Source organism: Amia ocellicauda, chromosome 17, assembly GCF_036373705.1.
Source record: "Amia ocellicauda isolate fAmiCal2 chromosome 17, fAmiCal2.hap1, whole genome shotgun sequence".
NCBI classification, from domain to species: domain Eukaryota; kingdom Metazoa; phylum Chordata; class Actinopteri; order Amiiformes; family Amiidae; genus Amia; species Amia ocellicauda.
Window position 1 is genome coordinate 24624004 of NC_089866.1, and position 13474 is coordinate 24637477.

At 44.6% G+C, this 13474-nt stretch overlaps 1 protein-coding gene across 1 annotated transcript in view; it reads right to left on the bottom strand.

Annotated features, from left to right (window-relative positions):
- hectd4 (HECT domain E3 ubiquitin protein ligase 4) overlaps nucleotides 1-13474 on the bottom strand; it is a 69773-nt gene that overhangs the window by 24453 nt on the left and 31846 nt on the right. Inside the window, exons 17-40 of the mRNA XM_066688805.1 lie at nucleotides 12419-12547; nucleotides 11882-12006; nucleotides 11551-11704; nucleotides 11338-11441; nucleotides 10896-11100; nucleotides 10568-10687; nucleotides 10175-10279; nucleotides 9790-9953; nucleotides 9020-9265; nucleotides 8113-8305; nucleotides 7784-7888; nucleotides 6851-6939; nucleotides 6338-6504; nucleotides 5731-5866; nucleotides 5483-5627; nucleotides 5102-5268; nucleotides 4861-5007; nucleotides 4087-4271; nucleotides 3190-3343; nucleotides 2673-2953; nucleotides 2251-2440; nucleotides 1596-1880; nucleotides 617-752; nucleotides 92-274 (exon numbers count right to left, since the gene is read on the bottom strand). Coding sequence (XP_066544902.1) covers nucleotides 92-274; nucleotides 617-752; nucleotides 1596-1880; nucleotides 2251-2440; nucleotides 2673-2953; nucleotides 3190-3343; nucleotides 4087-4271; nucleotides 4861-5007; nucleotides 5102-5268; nucleotides 5483-5627; nucleotides 5731-5866; nucleotides 6338-6504; nucleotides 6851-6939; nucleotides 7784-7888; nucleotides 8113-8305; nucleotides 9020-9265; nucleotides 9790-9953; nucleotides 10175-10279; nucleotides 10568-10687; nucleotides 10896-11100; nucleotides 11338-11441; nucleotides 11551-11704; nucleotides 11882-12006; nucleotides 12419-12547 — 3915 coding nt within the window. The remainder of the gene's footprint in view (nucleotides 1-91; nucleotides 275-616; nucleotides 753-1595; nucleotides 1881-2250; nucleotides 2441-2672; nucleotides 2954-3189; nucleotides 3344-4086; nucleotides 4272-4860; nucleotides 5008-5101; nucleotides 5269-5482; nucleotides 5628-5730; nucleotides 5867-6337; nucleotides 6505-6850; nucleotides 6940-7783; nucleotides 7889-8112; nucleotides 8306-9019; nucleotides 9266-9789; nucleotides 9954-10174; nucleotides 10280-10567; nucleotides 10688-10895; nucleotides 11101-11337; nucleotides 11442-11550; nucleotides 11705-11881; nucleotides 12007-12418; nucleotides 12548-13474) is intronic.

Genomic DNA, 13474 nt, shown 5'->3' on the forward strand with positions numbered 1-13474 from the left:
TAAGGATTGATTTGTATCATTAAAAGGAAGGAAGGAAGAAATGAGAAAACATCAAATAAGTTAAGATGAACAAATGTTAAGTGGATGTTACCTGGACTTCGGAGCCAATCTTGATGGTCTCCTTGAAGCCCCCTAGTGCACAGAGGGCAGCTACAGCCTGGCGAGCGATGGCCTGGAGCTTGGCCAGCTTTCGGCCACTACTGCTGCCATTCTCCAGGATGCTCTCAGCGTACTTGCCAAGCTGGGGGATGAACATCAGGGCCCGAGAGAGCACCTGTCAGTGAGGGGACAACAGCACACAGTGAGGCTGCTTCATGGTGGACATTCAGAACATATGGAGACCATGACTGCACTGGACTGCTGATCAATTTAGTTAAAAAAACCTGACCGGATGTAAAGAACGAAAAGCACAATACATAAAAGGTTCAAAGAAAACAGTGCCATATTTTGCTGCATCTCAGAAACACGAGTCGCCACCACTTGTAGAACTTCGAAAAAGCTGTTGATTTTATCATCACTGGTTTGAAACCTTGAGAAAACCCATTGGCTTGAAATAGCTGTTGGCATTTTTAACCAAAGAAATGTGATACTCCCCAACTGGCAGTAACATACTTACCTTCTCTGCTGTGCTGGTCCAGATCTGGGCTGTATTGGACTCAGGTGCTGTGAGGAGACTGTGGAGCAAGGCAATCACTTCAGCTGCCATGCTGTTAGCCACGTGACCACTGATAAACGGCCTCACTGGATCAGATCTGCAGAGAACAATTGTTTAATTAATCACATGGTCAAATTGGTTTTCCAACTTTCAGTAAATTCATAGTCCTGTGTGACACCTAGCATCTGATGACAAGATACAGCTGGTAAATTACCTAATTAAAAAAAAATACAGTTTAGGTTGAATGCACTTAATTAACACATAAGTAGGCCCTAGGGCCATCTTAGGTTAGAAGGTTCGTTCAGTAACCAGAGGTTTTCCTAAACGTTCAAAGGTAGGTCACCTGACAATCACATTTTTTTTTTTCTCTTGTTAACAGAAACAGATCGTGTTTGAATACTAACCCACACTTCAGATGTCCTAAATTAAAACATTTTATTTGTATACTACCAATTACTTAAATAAAAGTTGCTAGATATAACAAAGTTCCAAACCGTCATAATAAGCCACTATCGTGTCTCGGGCAATTATACCATAGGGGTAAATTTAACCTAGGCAGTAAATGGTTACTGTACAAGTGTGCAAGATGGTGTAAGAAACATGCTATGGTATGATAAGTATGAAACACAAAATATACGCTAACACTGATCATTTTCTTCTGAAAAAGAGCCCTAACCCCCACCTGCCAGCATGTGGACACTTCGTTGTTTTGCATGTTATTTTCTCTTTATCCACCATCTTTACAGCAAAGTGTTGTGCAATATACATAGAAATGTATAATCGAAAATCACATACTGTTTGGGAAGTAGAAGTAAAAGCACAATAATGTGTGAGATCATGGGTAAAATATGCAAATTAGCACCAACGAAGCTTCGAACTTACGAAGGAAACAACTGACCCATCGGGACAAATCTAGGCCCTGCCTTTGACTCAGTCATACCTTGCCAGTTCCGTGTTCCTCTCTCTACAAATGGCCGTCTGGGCAGTTTTCTTCTTGTCCCCGGTGGACAGGCCGCTGGCGTTCTCCTGGCTCAGGGTCTCCACAGGCGGCCCCACGCTCACTATCAGCCCAGACTGGGCCCATTTAGTGGCCTTGCGCAGCGCAGCCACGGCCTCCTCTGTGATGACCTCACAGCTCCCACTCTTGGTCATGTCCCTGTCCATCTTCACCACTTTCTCCATGTTCGCTCCTGTGCCCAGCCGGAACGGGCGCCCCTCAGAACTACTGCAGACATGCATGTGAAGGAAGTCCAGATGTTTATCAGTGGAAAGACAGGATCAATTCAAACAGACAAATTTAAATACCGAGCTAAATATTGAATTAGTGCTTATTAGTCTTAATAAATTTTGACTGCCTGAGGGGCCAACAAAACATGGGTTTAAACAGGCTATAACAGTACCTAATTTCAGAAAGCATTCATACTTGGAAAATTAAGTGCCAGTCAAAATATAATTTAGAAAGTCAAAAAAACATTGTATATACAAGCATTCATGCCTTTAACATGTAATGGTGAATTTCTAATATTATGAGAGCTGCTAATGAGGAGCACTTTGATCAAATGGCAAGAAACGCAGGTTTGACAACTGGCTCCTACCTGAGCAAGGGCTGCAGTACCTCATGTGAGGACTGGTCTTCACGCTTGTGGATGAAGATGGACAGCTTGCCATCCACAGCCTCCCCCTCCTCCCCTGCATCCTTTTCCATCTTCAGGGAGCTCTTGGGACTGGCCCTGGAGAGACTGGTGTCCGGTTCTGAAGAGCTTGGGGACAGCAGGGTCTGGCAGCCTTTGCAAACATAAACACTTTAGACTGACCAAACAAAAGCCAGCCAACACTTGTTTGATAACATTGCATTGATATCATGTATACAGTATATACAGAAATATATTGAATGCTTTCCTAGGAGTCAAAGCTTTAGATAAAAAATAGTTGTAAAAATCATGACAAAAATACATTTAAAATAAAGACTAAATCAGGGTTGCCCACTCTACGTTTCTCACAAACATGAAAAGCCCACCTGGCACCACATAGTCTGCCAGCTTCGCCAACAAGAGGGATGCGATTTTGGAGGCGGGGTCGTTGGAGTCCTCCTGGTCGTGGTCGAGTGTGTGAATGGAGAAGCTCCAGGGTGGCAGCTCTACGTTCCCACAGTCCTCCACGCTCATGAGGGGCAGGGCGGCCCGACACAGCTGCAGGATGATCAGCACCAGTTTGGGGGAGGGCCGCTGGTCCAGGAGTAGGGAAAGCAGCTTGGACACACAGGCCGGCTGGCTCAGAATGGCCTTCCCAATGTGGCTCCTGACACAAAGAAACAGTAAAGAAAATAATCTCCATATTACCGGGCATAACCATAAAATAGAGAGATTAAGACCAGAAATAGTGTGATCAGTAATCTAAACAGATGCATCTTAAATCGGTGCCAGAGGGAGGTAACAGTCCTGATGCTCAGGGGCAGCTCTGTCCATCACCAGCATTAATTATATATGTTGAGATCCAGAGGACAGTGGGGTGGAGTGTGTGGAGGTGGGCGGTACCTGGACAGGTCGTTGAGCAGGCTGAGCACATCCTGCAGTGCGTCGTTGCCAGCGGCCTGGTTGCCGCAGCACTCCGTGGCTCGGGCCAGGTGATTGGTCAGCAGGCTGGACACCTGACGGGCCAGTCCCGAGTGCACCGCATCCGTGGAGCCCCCTGACAAAAAACACGGACAGTGTCAGTACCAGGCCGAGCCCCGAGTCTCCACACTGCGCCGCACTCCTGTCCAAGCCCTGACAAGTCTTCACAGTGTATTCTAATCGCACTCCCATTCTCCATTTTGTTTCTGCTCATGTATATAACAATTTGATGCCTTTTTATTGTTTACCGTGTATTCCGGCCTACAGCTTACACCACAATACTCCTATATATTACCTTGACCTAATCTTCTACACCTTGCCTTCTGTCTTGCAAGACCTATAAAAGAAGACAGGTTTAGCAAATCAAAAGAACTCGAGTCTCTGAATGCTACAGTTAATCTGTCTGGATGTTCTGATGCAACCAGGGCCTGCATCAATAAAGCGTTTCTTTACAATCAGTGACGGAAACCAGTGGGAACAATTTATACAAAAAGTCTAATCAGCATCTACTTTTAATGGTTTAGAAGTGAGATCACCCTTTTTAAAAGACAGAAAAGTATCAGATATTGTGAACTGTGACGTTTAGACAATACAATGTTTGCTAGTTTTTCCTTCTTTCAATTTACTAAACACAGTTTACCCCACTGTCCGAAATGTGACGGAAAGGGTCAGTCCCTGCCTGGCCATTTTCTCCTTGCCCCAGGTTAAAGACAACTAGCTTAATATTTGCCACCACCCAAGTAGGATAGTGTGTGGTGATTTTTTAGTCCTATAAGAGTCAATGCCTAGGTCAGCTGAGAGAGAGGAAGAGGGCCACACCTTCCACCTTCTCCCACTCAATGCAGCGGTTGGCCAGGACCTGGAAGGCCGCCCAGGCCATGGTGGCCACTTTCTGCTTTTTGGTCTGTTTCTCGTTGGAGCTGCAGTCTCTCTGGCCGCTCAGACTGCACAAGCGATCCATCAGCTGCACCAGCCCGCTGCGTACCAGGCACTTCTCCTCACTCCTGCAGACCAGGACAAACACACCCTTTTAGATGCCAAGCAAAGCTTCACATTCTTAGCAGACCCTCAGTGTGTTCTTTTTCATTGCCAATGACTTTCTGTCATTGATCATTCCAACCGTTTACCTTATTGTATTTTGCCCTTTGTTTATTGTATTTTGTAATGCTTTTGTAAAGTGTTTGTGTAAATTGTTAAAAGTTCTGGATATTATAAAGTATATCTAATGAATAAACAGAAATATTATCAAAACTATTGTGATGAGTGAAAGATATTTCATAAAATTGAATTGTCTCCATCGTAATAAAAATAGTACTAGAATTGATGATGACCATGATCCAAAAAAAATATCCATAGAGGCATTTGGTTTTTTTGTTTTATCGAATGGAAATTCTCAGTCTTAAAATGTGCTGATCAATAATTCTACTTGTTTGTTGCGGTTTGTATTACAAAAATATCACAAACAAATCCGGAGATGAGCATTTACAAAGAAACGGTCAACAAACGAAAGGAGACTCAATTTGATCTGTGGCCATCATGAGTGCTGATGAACTTCTTGGGGCACCGCTGGTATGAAGCAGACTGTGTTCTTGCCTTGTGTACGGGATGGTGCAAAGCAGGCCGATGCTGTTTGCACAGGCGATGGGGTAGCGGGCACACAGCGACACCACTGATGTCATGGTCTCGCCGAAGGCCTCCTGCACCTGCTCCACCATTCCCCCGCAGGTCAATTCCTCGATCCTGTCACAAACACAGCGTCACCATCCGTTCAGCAACTACATCACGCACAATAAGGATTCAACACAGCACACTAGGACACATTAGCTGGGTCTACCTGGGCCCTCCCTGCAGTACCATGGTGACCGGGCCCACCAGGTGAGTGACCCCACCCACGCGCACGGCGGCTGTCAGCAGCTCTCTCATGTGAACCAGAGCCTGCTTCCGCGTGCTCCCCCTGCGCCACCGCGTCTGGGCCGCCGCCAGGAAACTGCTGCCAGAGACCTGAGAGACAACACAGCACCGCACAGTCAGCACAGGGTCTGAAGGACAGGGGCAGGGACACATACGGGTGCAGCAATTCATAGGGTATCCAATGATACAACAGTGAATCTATGTGTATAACAGGATCAGAAGTGTTATAGTATTGATTGAACCAAGAAACAATAAGAGTATACTTCTAGAATATTCTTATGGAAGAGTAGGAAGCAAATCTTACGGCCTGGTCGGGGGTGGTACCGATGAAGGCGAAGAGCTGGCCCAGCAGCACGCTATAGGTGGGCTTGTCCCTGCTGTCCTCGATGGCCAGAGATTGCAGCAGGGTGAATGAGCTGCTGCGGTGACTGGTGGGGTGATGGCGCCTCCTGACAGAACACAAAACCAAAAAAAATAAAAAATAAAAATCACACTATGGTTCTCCATTTCAGGACATTGCCCAGGTCTCATCTTTGACGTCTCCCGACTGACCTCTGACCCCCTCGGGTGAACTCCAGGTCTTCGTTGGCGATCATCTCCAGGTCAGAGGGGGCGGACATGCTGCGCAGGAAGACGGGCTGTTTGGCGGTGTGGGTCATTGCCTTCATCTCCGAGGCCGACTTGCAGGCTGCGACACAGGGGCGGTCGTGTGCTGGGTTACGTACTTTGTGTATGACCTTTCACTAGGCTGAGAAGTACCTTTGAGCAATTTAATTGTATTTATGTACTCATTTGGCAGTTACCTTTACCCAAGGCAACATACAGAGGTTAAAGCTGATCAAATGTGGCAACTTAATGTGTCTGGTTCTTTCAGGTTTTGTTTCTAATATATCATATATTTAAAAAAATAATAATAATAGGCATATGAGGACTCTCTAGGCATGCAAGGAACCAATTAGTCACTGAATTTATATAATGTGCATCAGAAACAAACAAAGAAGATAATTAATAAATAATGGAAAGTCCTATATTGTTCTTCTACCACTTGTGTAACACATTCTTCATAAAACAAAACAAAAAAAATCAGTTACCAGGTTATTACTTCTAAAAAGACCACAATTCCTCCTCTGTGACTGAGCCCTTCCTGTCAGAGAAATACCTGGAGCGTCCGCTGGGGTCCCAGTCATGTTCCTGGACTGCGCTGCGATGGTGACATGAAGCAGGAGTTCTGTGCGGTTCATGAGGCTCTTCACCAGGGCTTTGGTTTTGGCCAGGGGAGTCACGGTCTTCTGCAGCAGGGAGTTCACTTCCTGAAAGAACTTTTCCCTGTAAAGACAGAGACAACAGCTGCTGTCTTTACATCTGATCTAAGTTAAGATACACAACAGTAACAAGTAATTTAAATGAAAATCTAAATCCCCCCCTTAACTCATTCATACCAATTTTCAGAAATGACATTTGATTAATCAGTCTCAACTCTATCATCAAAACATCGACTTAATGGGAGGAAGTTACTTCCAAAAAATAAATTCATAAAGACTGAACAAATTAAGTAACTCGAGGTCCATTATGTCATGGATATCAAGTTGCCTTTCCAAAGCTCTGCAGGGATTCATGTTTTATGTCCCCTCCTTAGATTACTCTGTTCTTTAAGGAATTCGTTTTCTCTTACCTCAGGGTTAGGACAACATTTTCCAAATCACTGCAGTCAAACAGGACTTCTTTCAGGGAACAAAGCAACTCCAACTCCTTCATCTTGTTCTGAGGGACAAAATCAAGGTCAAACAACAGACAAATCCAGCAGGAGGCGGTGTCAAAGTGGGGAGGGTCACGGCAAAGGTGAGAAAATACAGCTGTAATGGAAAATATTCACACCCTTTAATAAAAAAAACAGTTCTTTGGCAAATATTTATTCAACTAAAACTGCAGAACTGGTTGTAAATGGAAGGTGTGAATGTAACTGTAAGCCTGCATTGTTTCTCACAAGAATGGTGAACACAATGATTCCCAGCTGTTTCCTGCCAGCATGGTTGCTCTTTCAGAAGAGCAGGGGGATCCTTTTTCCAAGCAGAAAGTGGGTTTCAGAAGGTGTTATGGGGGTCTACAAGAAATTGACATGCTGCCTCACTTCACTGCAACAAAACGCTTCTCTCTGCTCATCGGGCTTTCATGCAGTCTAAATTAAGAGTAGCAGATCCTTTAAGAAGCTGTTTATCAGCTGGGGCTTTAACTACTGGGTCTACTAAGCCAACCTACACTTACATGAATCATACTCTTTCACCTGATTGTTCTTTTCATTTAGTTTTTATGTACAGCAGATTGTACATTTCAAGGGGCAGGTGGAAAGTTTAAGATTTCAAATCTGGTTAAAACTCGGCAGACTTGGTTCAACCTTGCACACAGTATTTGTCCCATAGACAACCTAATATATTGGAAGACACGGTCCATGACAAGTCCTCCTGGGCTAACATATACTCCTTAAAAATCAAACTGTGACTAATAAGTGATCAATCAAACCACATGGAAAAAAAAAACACTGAATGGGTCCAAAATGCAATTAATGGACATTAGTTTCCCACACAATGGCACCTGCAAGAGTGCTTACCTCAAAGAAGTGATAATCATGAAAGAAGGGGGCGTTGTTCTCTAGTTTGCCTTGCTGGGCCTCCTCCACCTCATTCTGCCACTTCTGTTCCAGTTCAGCCACGCACTGAGCACACAAATGACAAGATATTGGTTAACAAACGGCCCTGGATGATTTGTTGCACTCAAGGACATGGCACATCGCATCAGGACTGGTGTTAACAATCTAGCAATGTTAAGCTCATATCACTAGTTTATTTTATCTTTTGTATCTTTTCCTGTGCAGCTAACTCACTCCAGCGGTGAATTCTAATTCAGGTCTCAAACATAGTGACCTCAGGGTCATCTGACCTGCAGCTGGCGTTCCATGGCGTTGATCTTCTTGAAGGTCTCAGCCATGATCTTGCAGAGCAGGTCGAACTCCTCGGCGTGCTCCTCGCGGTACTGGAAGTTGACGAGGGACTGCAGGGCGTCGATGAGAGTCAGGTGTTTGATGACACATGAAACAATCACCTCTTCCATCACATCTGGCTGGATGACCTCCCTGGTGGGGCGAAACACAGAGAACTCCCTACATCAGCACAGACGCATTTTTACGGAAATCACTTTGGTTTTGTCACCTGGGAAGGGTGAGAATACCCACCGCTGCTTCAACACTCTTTGGCTGACCCTTTGCTTAGTTTCATTTTCCCTTACAACAAATTCAATTTTCACTCATTTTCCTCCACAATCTGGTACATCCAATTTAATTTTCACACCTGCCCTGCTAATCAGACAGGTGAGGTATAAGTGTCCCCAAATGTTGCAACCTGCCAGAATCATCTTCTAATGAGATAAAGTATATTGGCAGAAATCACTGAGTTTTGAGCAAGTATGCAGCTCAGATCATTTCACCCTGTCTTTTGTCTTTTAAACCATCCTACACTATATATAGAATGCTCAAATTCAGTATCTGCCTTTTATCAATTGCTGAGGGACATTTGTGGAATTTTTTCTACAATATGGACATTTTCAGTAAAAAAGCAACAGTTCTTTTCTACTCTAACTACATGGTAAGTGTGACCCACAGAGATTAACGAACATCTTCAACTTCTCAGTAAGTACCATGTCAGCAATGGCTGCTTCTGTGTATCCTTGCCCACGAGAGCCATTGAAATAACTGCTTTCCTTCAAACTGTAGAGGAATCTAGGTACAAGATTTCCTCCAAATGAACAGAAATGGCTTCTGACTTCAAGACTCCTGTGAGAATGGTCTTACTTGATGCTGGGTCTGAACTGTGGGCGAGCTCGGCCCGATATCTCCCGGAGACGGCCCATTATGCCGGGGGGTAGGCGGATCCGTGGAAGGTCAAAGTACGCCCCCGACAGGGGCCCCGGCGGGGGGATGAGCACGTCTGAGGGGTAGGTGAACTCGCGGTCCTCATCGATGGTCAGCGGTAGGGGCGAGGGGCTTGGGGTGAGAGCAGGGGAGATGGCGCCATTGGCCTCCACTTGCCACTGGCACCTGAAAAATAGAATTGACCCAACAAAGCAGATTTCTTATTTCTACTGAAGAACCTTTTCCATTGTGAATATAGTGTACATTGTAATGTGAAAAGTTAGAAGAGGAATCTTAAGATGTTCAGTCTTATCGTTTGTATTTGTAGGCTGATGTGTAACATCTCAATGACAAATGCAAATGGTCCGAAATACTCGGCTCAATCAATCAGCTTAGTCTGGGTCCATTTAAATTGCTGAAAATTATGTGATCAATCAGATTACATTGGGATCATGTATTACAAGATAAAAATAATGGTGTACTATTTTGTTGTTTTGAATTGTAGTCTAGGATCGCAATTAATATATGCCCCAAAAAACAGATTTGACTTGACTTGGGTTTTAAGTGCAGCGATACAGCACGGTTACAGGTAACCACATAATGCAGGATAATCCCAGCAGGGCACGGTGTGAGAATTACGTTACACCCAGGACCCGGGCAGCCTTTGTTAACCGCGTCAGTTATTCCCCAGGCGGGTAATGAGATCAGACCTCTGCAGAAGCTTGGAGCACAGCAGGTCTTGGCAGGCCTCCTCCTCGCGGGTGATGTCCGGCCCGTTGTACAGGATGCGCAGCATGGAACAGGCCAGCACCGACAGCCCCAAAGCCAGGTCGGCCAGGAACGGCAGGCCCCCCGATACATCCTCTGAAGACTCCTGCACAGAACATGGCATCATTTAGTTACCTTTGAATACACCACTGTGAGCACACAGTACAGAGCATATGACGAACCTATAGAGTCCCATTGTGTAGAAAAGATGCAATGTAAGTGTGATTTTCCCCCACACACACAGTGGATATAGTTGTGTACACACAATGTAGAGGTTTTAAAGTGAATTAAGAATTAGTCCAGTATAAGTACAAAGAATGTGGTTACCTGAGCTCTGACAGTGCAAGAAAAGCCCCACATGGCTTTATCAGGCGTGTTGTGCTCCCTACCACTTCTCATCTCGAATGAAAAAGTGACCGTGTCTCCTTCGACCTAACAAAAGGAAAAGACTGAGTAGGAAGGAACATCTTCACCATACTGCAACAGAAATATTCAGAAACACTTAAAAATAATCTTGTCCCTTTTTCAGCAACAGAAAACAATACATTCCCAAACAAGCTTCTAAAAGTTAAATTTTACCACAGAAAAATAGTTTGGAGAAGATGATGATATCTTCAATCATAGATGGATGCAAGTAATCCATTTCTGGGGTATGTGTGTAGGTGGGCTTAAGCAAAGAGCAAGACAACATGACTTGAAACTGAACTTGCTTATTTCTACCTTGACAAGATCTTTGGGCCATCCTGTTCCCAGCACACTGCGGCTGCCATAACCCAGAGTATTCCCACCATACTCCGTAACCTTCCTGCTGTTCGTGTTCGGGCCTGCATAGATCACCAGCTACAAATGAGAAAAGTATACTGAATGAAAATATATACGCTACATGTAAAGTGTTGGTCCCATGTACAAAAAGCTTATTTCTCACAAATTTGTTTACATTCCTGTTAGTGAGAATTTAGAAGATAAAAACTCAGTCATTAGTTTTCATTCATCTATTTTTCTTCTATAGCAGGGAAGTAAAGGGGCGTATTGGGAGGAAGGTGCCCACCTTGTCATAGTCGTACTGCGAGGAGCAGCGAGGGTCGAAGCGCAGATAGAGGCAGCGTGCTCCCGGGATGTGGACGGTCTCCTTGAATTTGTAGTTGTCCCTGACTGGGTGCACCGTCTCCACCGTCTTCCCGGCGGCCCAGGGAGCAGGGATCTTCAGGCCAGTGAGAAAGCCAGGCTCCTCCCTCTCCTCCAGGATTCGAAAGCTGAGCACACAGACACATTTTGGGAAGTCACCACAGAGCAGACAGATGAAGAATTTTTCTGGGGCTAATTCATTAAAAAGTCAAATACAAGATGACTGTTCCAACTGGACACAAGTAGCACCACAAAGGCACCACAGAATCACACATATTAGTGCTCAGTAAGTCATCCTTGTTGTTAATGTTATGAATACTGGTACAAACCCCTTGGGAAAACACAGATTCCTGTGGATGGGTTACCTGTCGTCAGCAGGCGGCAGCTTGCCTTTGGGCACGGTGGCTCCTCCGGGAAGCTGAGCCGACTCAGAGAAGAGCGGAGACTGTGTTTTTAGCAGCAGAGCCGTCTGGAGCACACAATAAACACCAAGTGACATATCAGCATACGATACACTACTGAAACTGCCTTCCCTACAATCAAACCAATGGTTTGGAGATTGGGCAGTGGGGTCTCACCTGGCTGGTGTACAAGACTAGCTGGACCAGCTGTGGCATGAGGGCATCGGCTAGGGTGAGGGTCTGCAGGTTGGGGTGCATCAGCGACGTCAACAGGACAGGCAAGAGGTGGCCGAGCATGGTGGCCTTCGTCACCTGTTCCAGACCCTTCAACCTTCAAAAAACAAAGCAAAATTCCCTGATTGGACAACTACATAGACACCAACAGCTGGGAGACAATATCTACAAGCTAAAAAACATTATTCCAGCAGCCCGAGCAGGTGATCTACAAATAACATATAAATTAAATAAAACAAATAATAATCACAGTAAAAGAGCATGTGTGGCTCACCTGTTCTCCCGATCCACAATGTCGCTGTTGATAAGAGCAGTGCTGACCTGTTGCAGAGTCTCCAGGACCTCGTCACAGCCCACTAAGATTTTGGTGGCAAGTGACAAGATGCTGGTTTGCAGTTCCTAAAAATAAAATGATAATAAACAGGTCCATAATTTCAAACCTTACCCTGACCACACAACAGGAGGAAAAAGCAGTATTCAGGCAAGTTGAACCCTGGGAGCAAATGTTGGTCACCTGAAAACTCCTGGTTAAAACAAACCATTAAACAATAAAACAGAAAACAATATAAGCACAAAGCCAAGACACACAATCACAATAAATAAGTACATACGTAAATAAACTAAACTTTGGTCTTGCCATCTGTACAATACCAGTTCCAGCTATTTTGCTACAGCAGAAAATATCTTATTTTCCATTAATAGGAAATCAGTCAATTTTTTCCCTGTTTTTTCACTAAACCCCTTGGCCAAATAGAAATGCGTCAGACAGAGACAGACAGAGAGCAGAAAGTGTATAAAAGGGGATGATTACCTGTACCTTCATTGTCTCCCCCTGCAGGGAGCTATCACTGTCATCGTGCTCATCGGGTTTGATGAGTACTGTGTTGCTCAGGAGGTGGTTCTGAACAGCCATGAGATAGCACAGGCTGGGGGAGGCCACCTGCAGGAAACGGAGCAAGCGCAGGCACCACCTGTTAGGTACCCTACTGAACCAAGTAGGGGAAGCCACTCCCAGATCTGAGATATCACCACTATGACACATGATGAAGCAAGAAGCCCAAAGCCACAACCACACCTCCCAAGAAAAACTTCAATGCTCAACTTAAATTCAGCCCTTTCGGTAGCTACAGGAGTTTGCCGGTTCTGTAACTGTGAGGTTCTGAAGCGCATTCAGATCCTTAATAGTGATGGAAAGAGCAATTGTAAAAAGGAAAATACTGCTGTTGACTTAAAATCTTAAAATAAATCCTCTCTCTAGAACAGTTTCCTCCCACTCCTCTGCAGCTTCCTATTCCTGTCTTGGGAACTAAGTTGCTGTCTCGCCCTCTGTGCGTGGGGTACAGTCCTGTGGTGCGCAGGGAGATTTAATACAGTGTGATGGTAGAGAGGCACAAATTGGAAAGTGCTTTCGAGTGGGGGGGCTGAATTATATTTTTGGCATGTGTTAGAACTTTATTGAAATGCATCTCTTAGACTTTCAGGGTTTAAAGCAGGGGGGAATAAATCAGACACAGGAGCATCTACAGTGAGGGAAAAAAGTATTTGATCCCCTGCTGATTTTGTACGTTTGCCCACTGATAAAGAAATGATCAGTCTATAATTGTAATGGTAGGTGTATTTTAACAGTGAGAGACAGAATAACAACAACAAAATCCAGGAAAACACATTTCAAAAAAGTTATAAATTGATTTGCATGTTAATGAGGGAAATAAGTATTTGATCCCCTATCAATCAGCAAGATTCTGGCTCCCAGGTGTCTTTTATACAGGTAACGAGCTGAGATTAGGAGCACTCTCTTAAAGGGAGTGCTCCTAATCTCAGCTCGTTACCTGTATAAAAGACACCTGTTCACAGAAGCAATCAATCA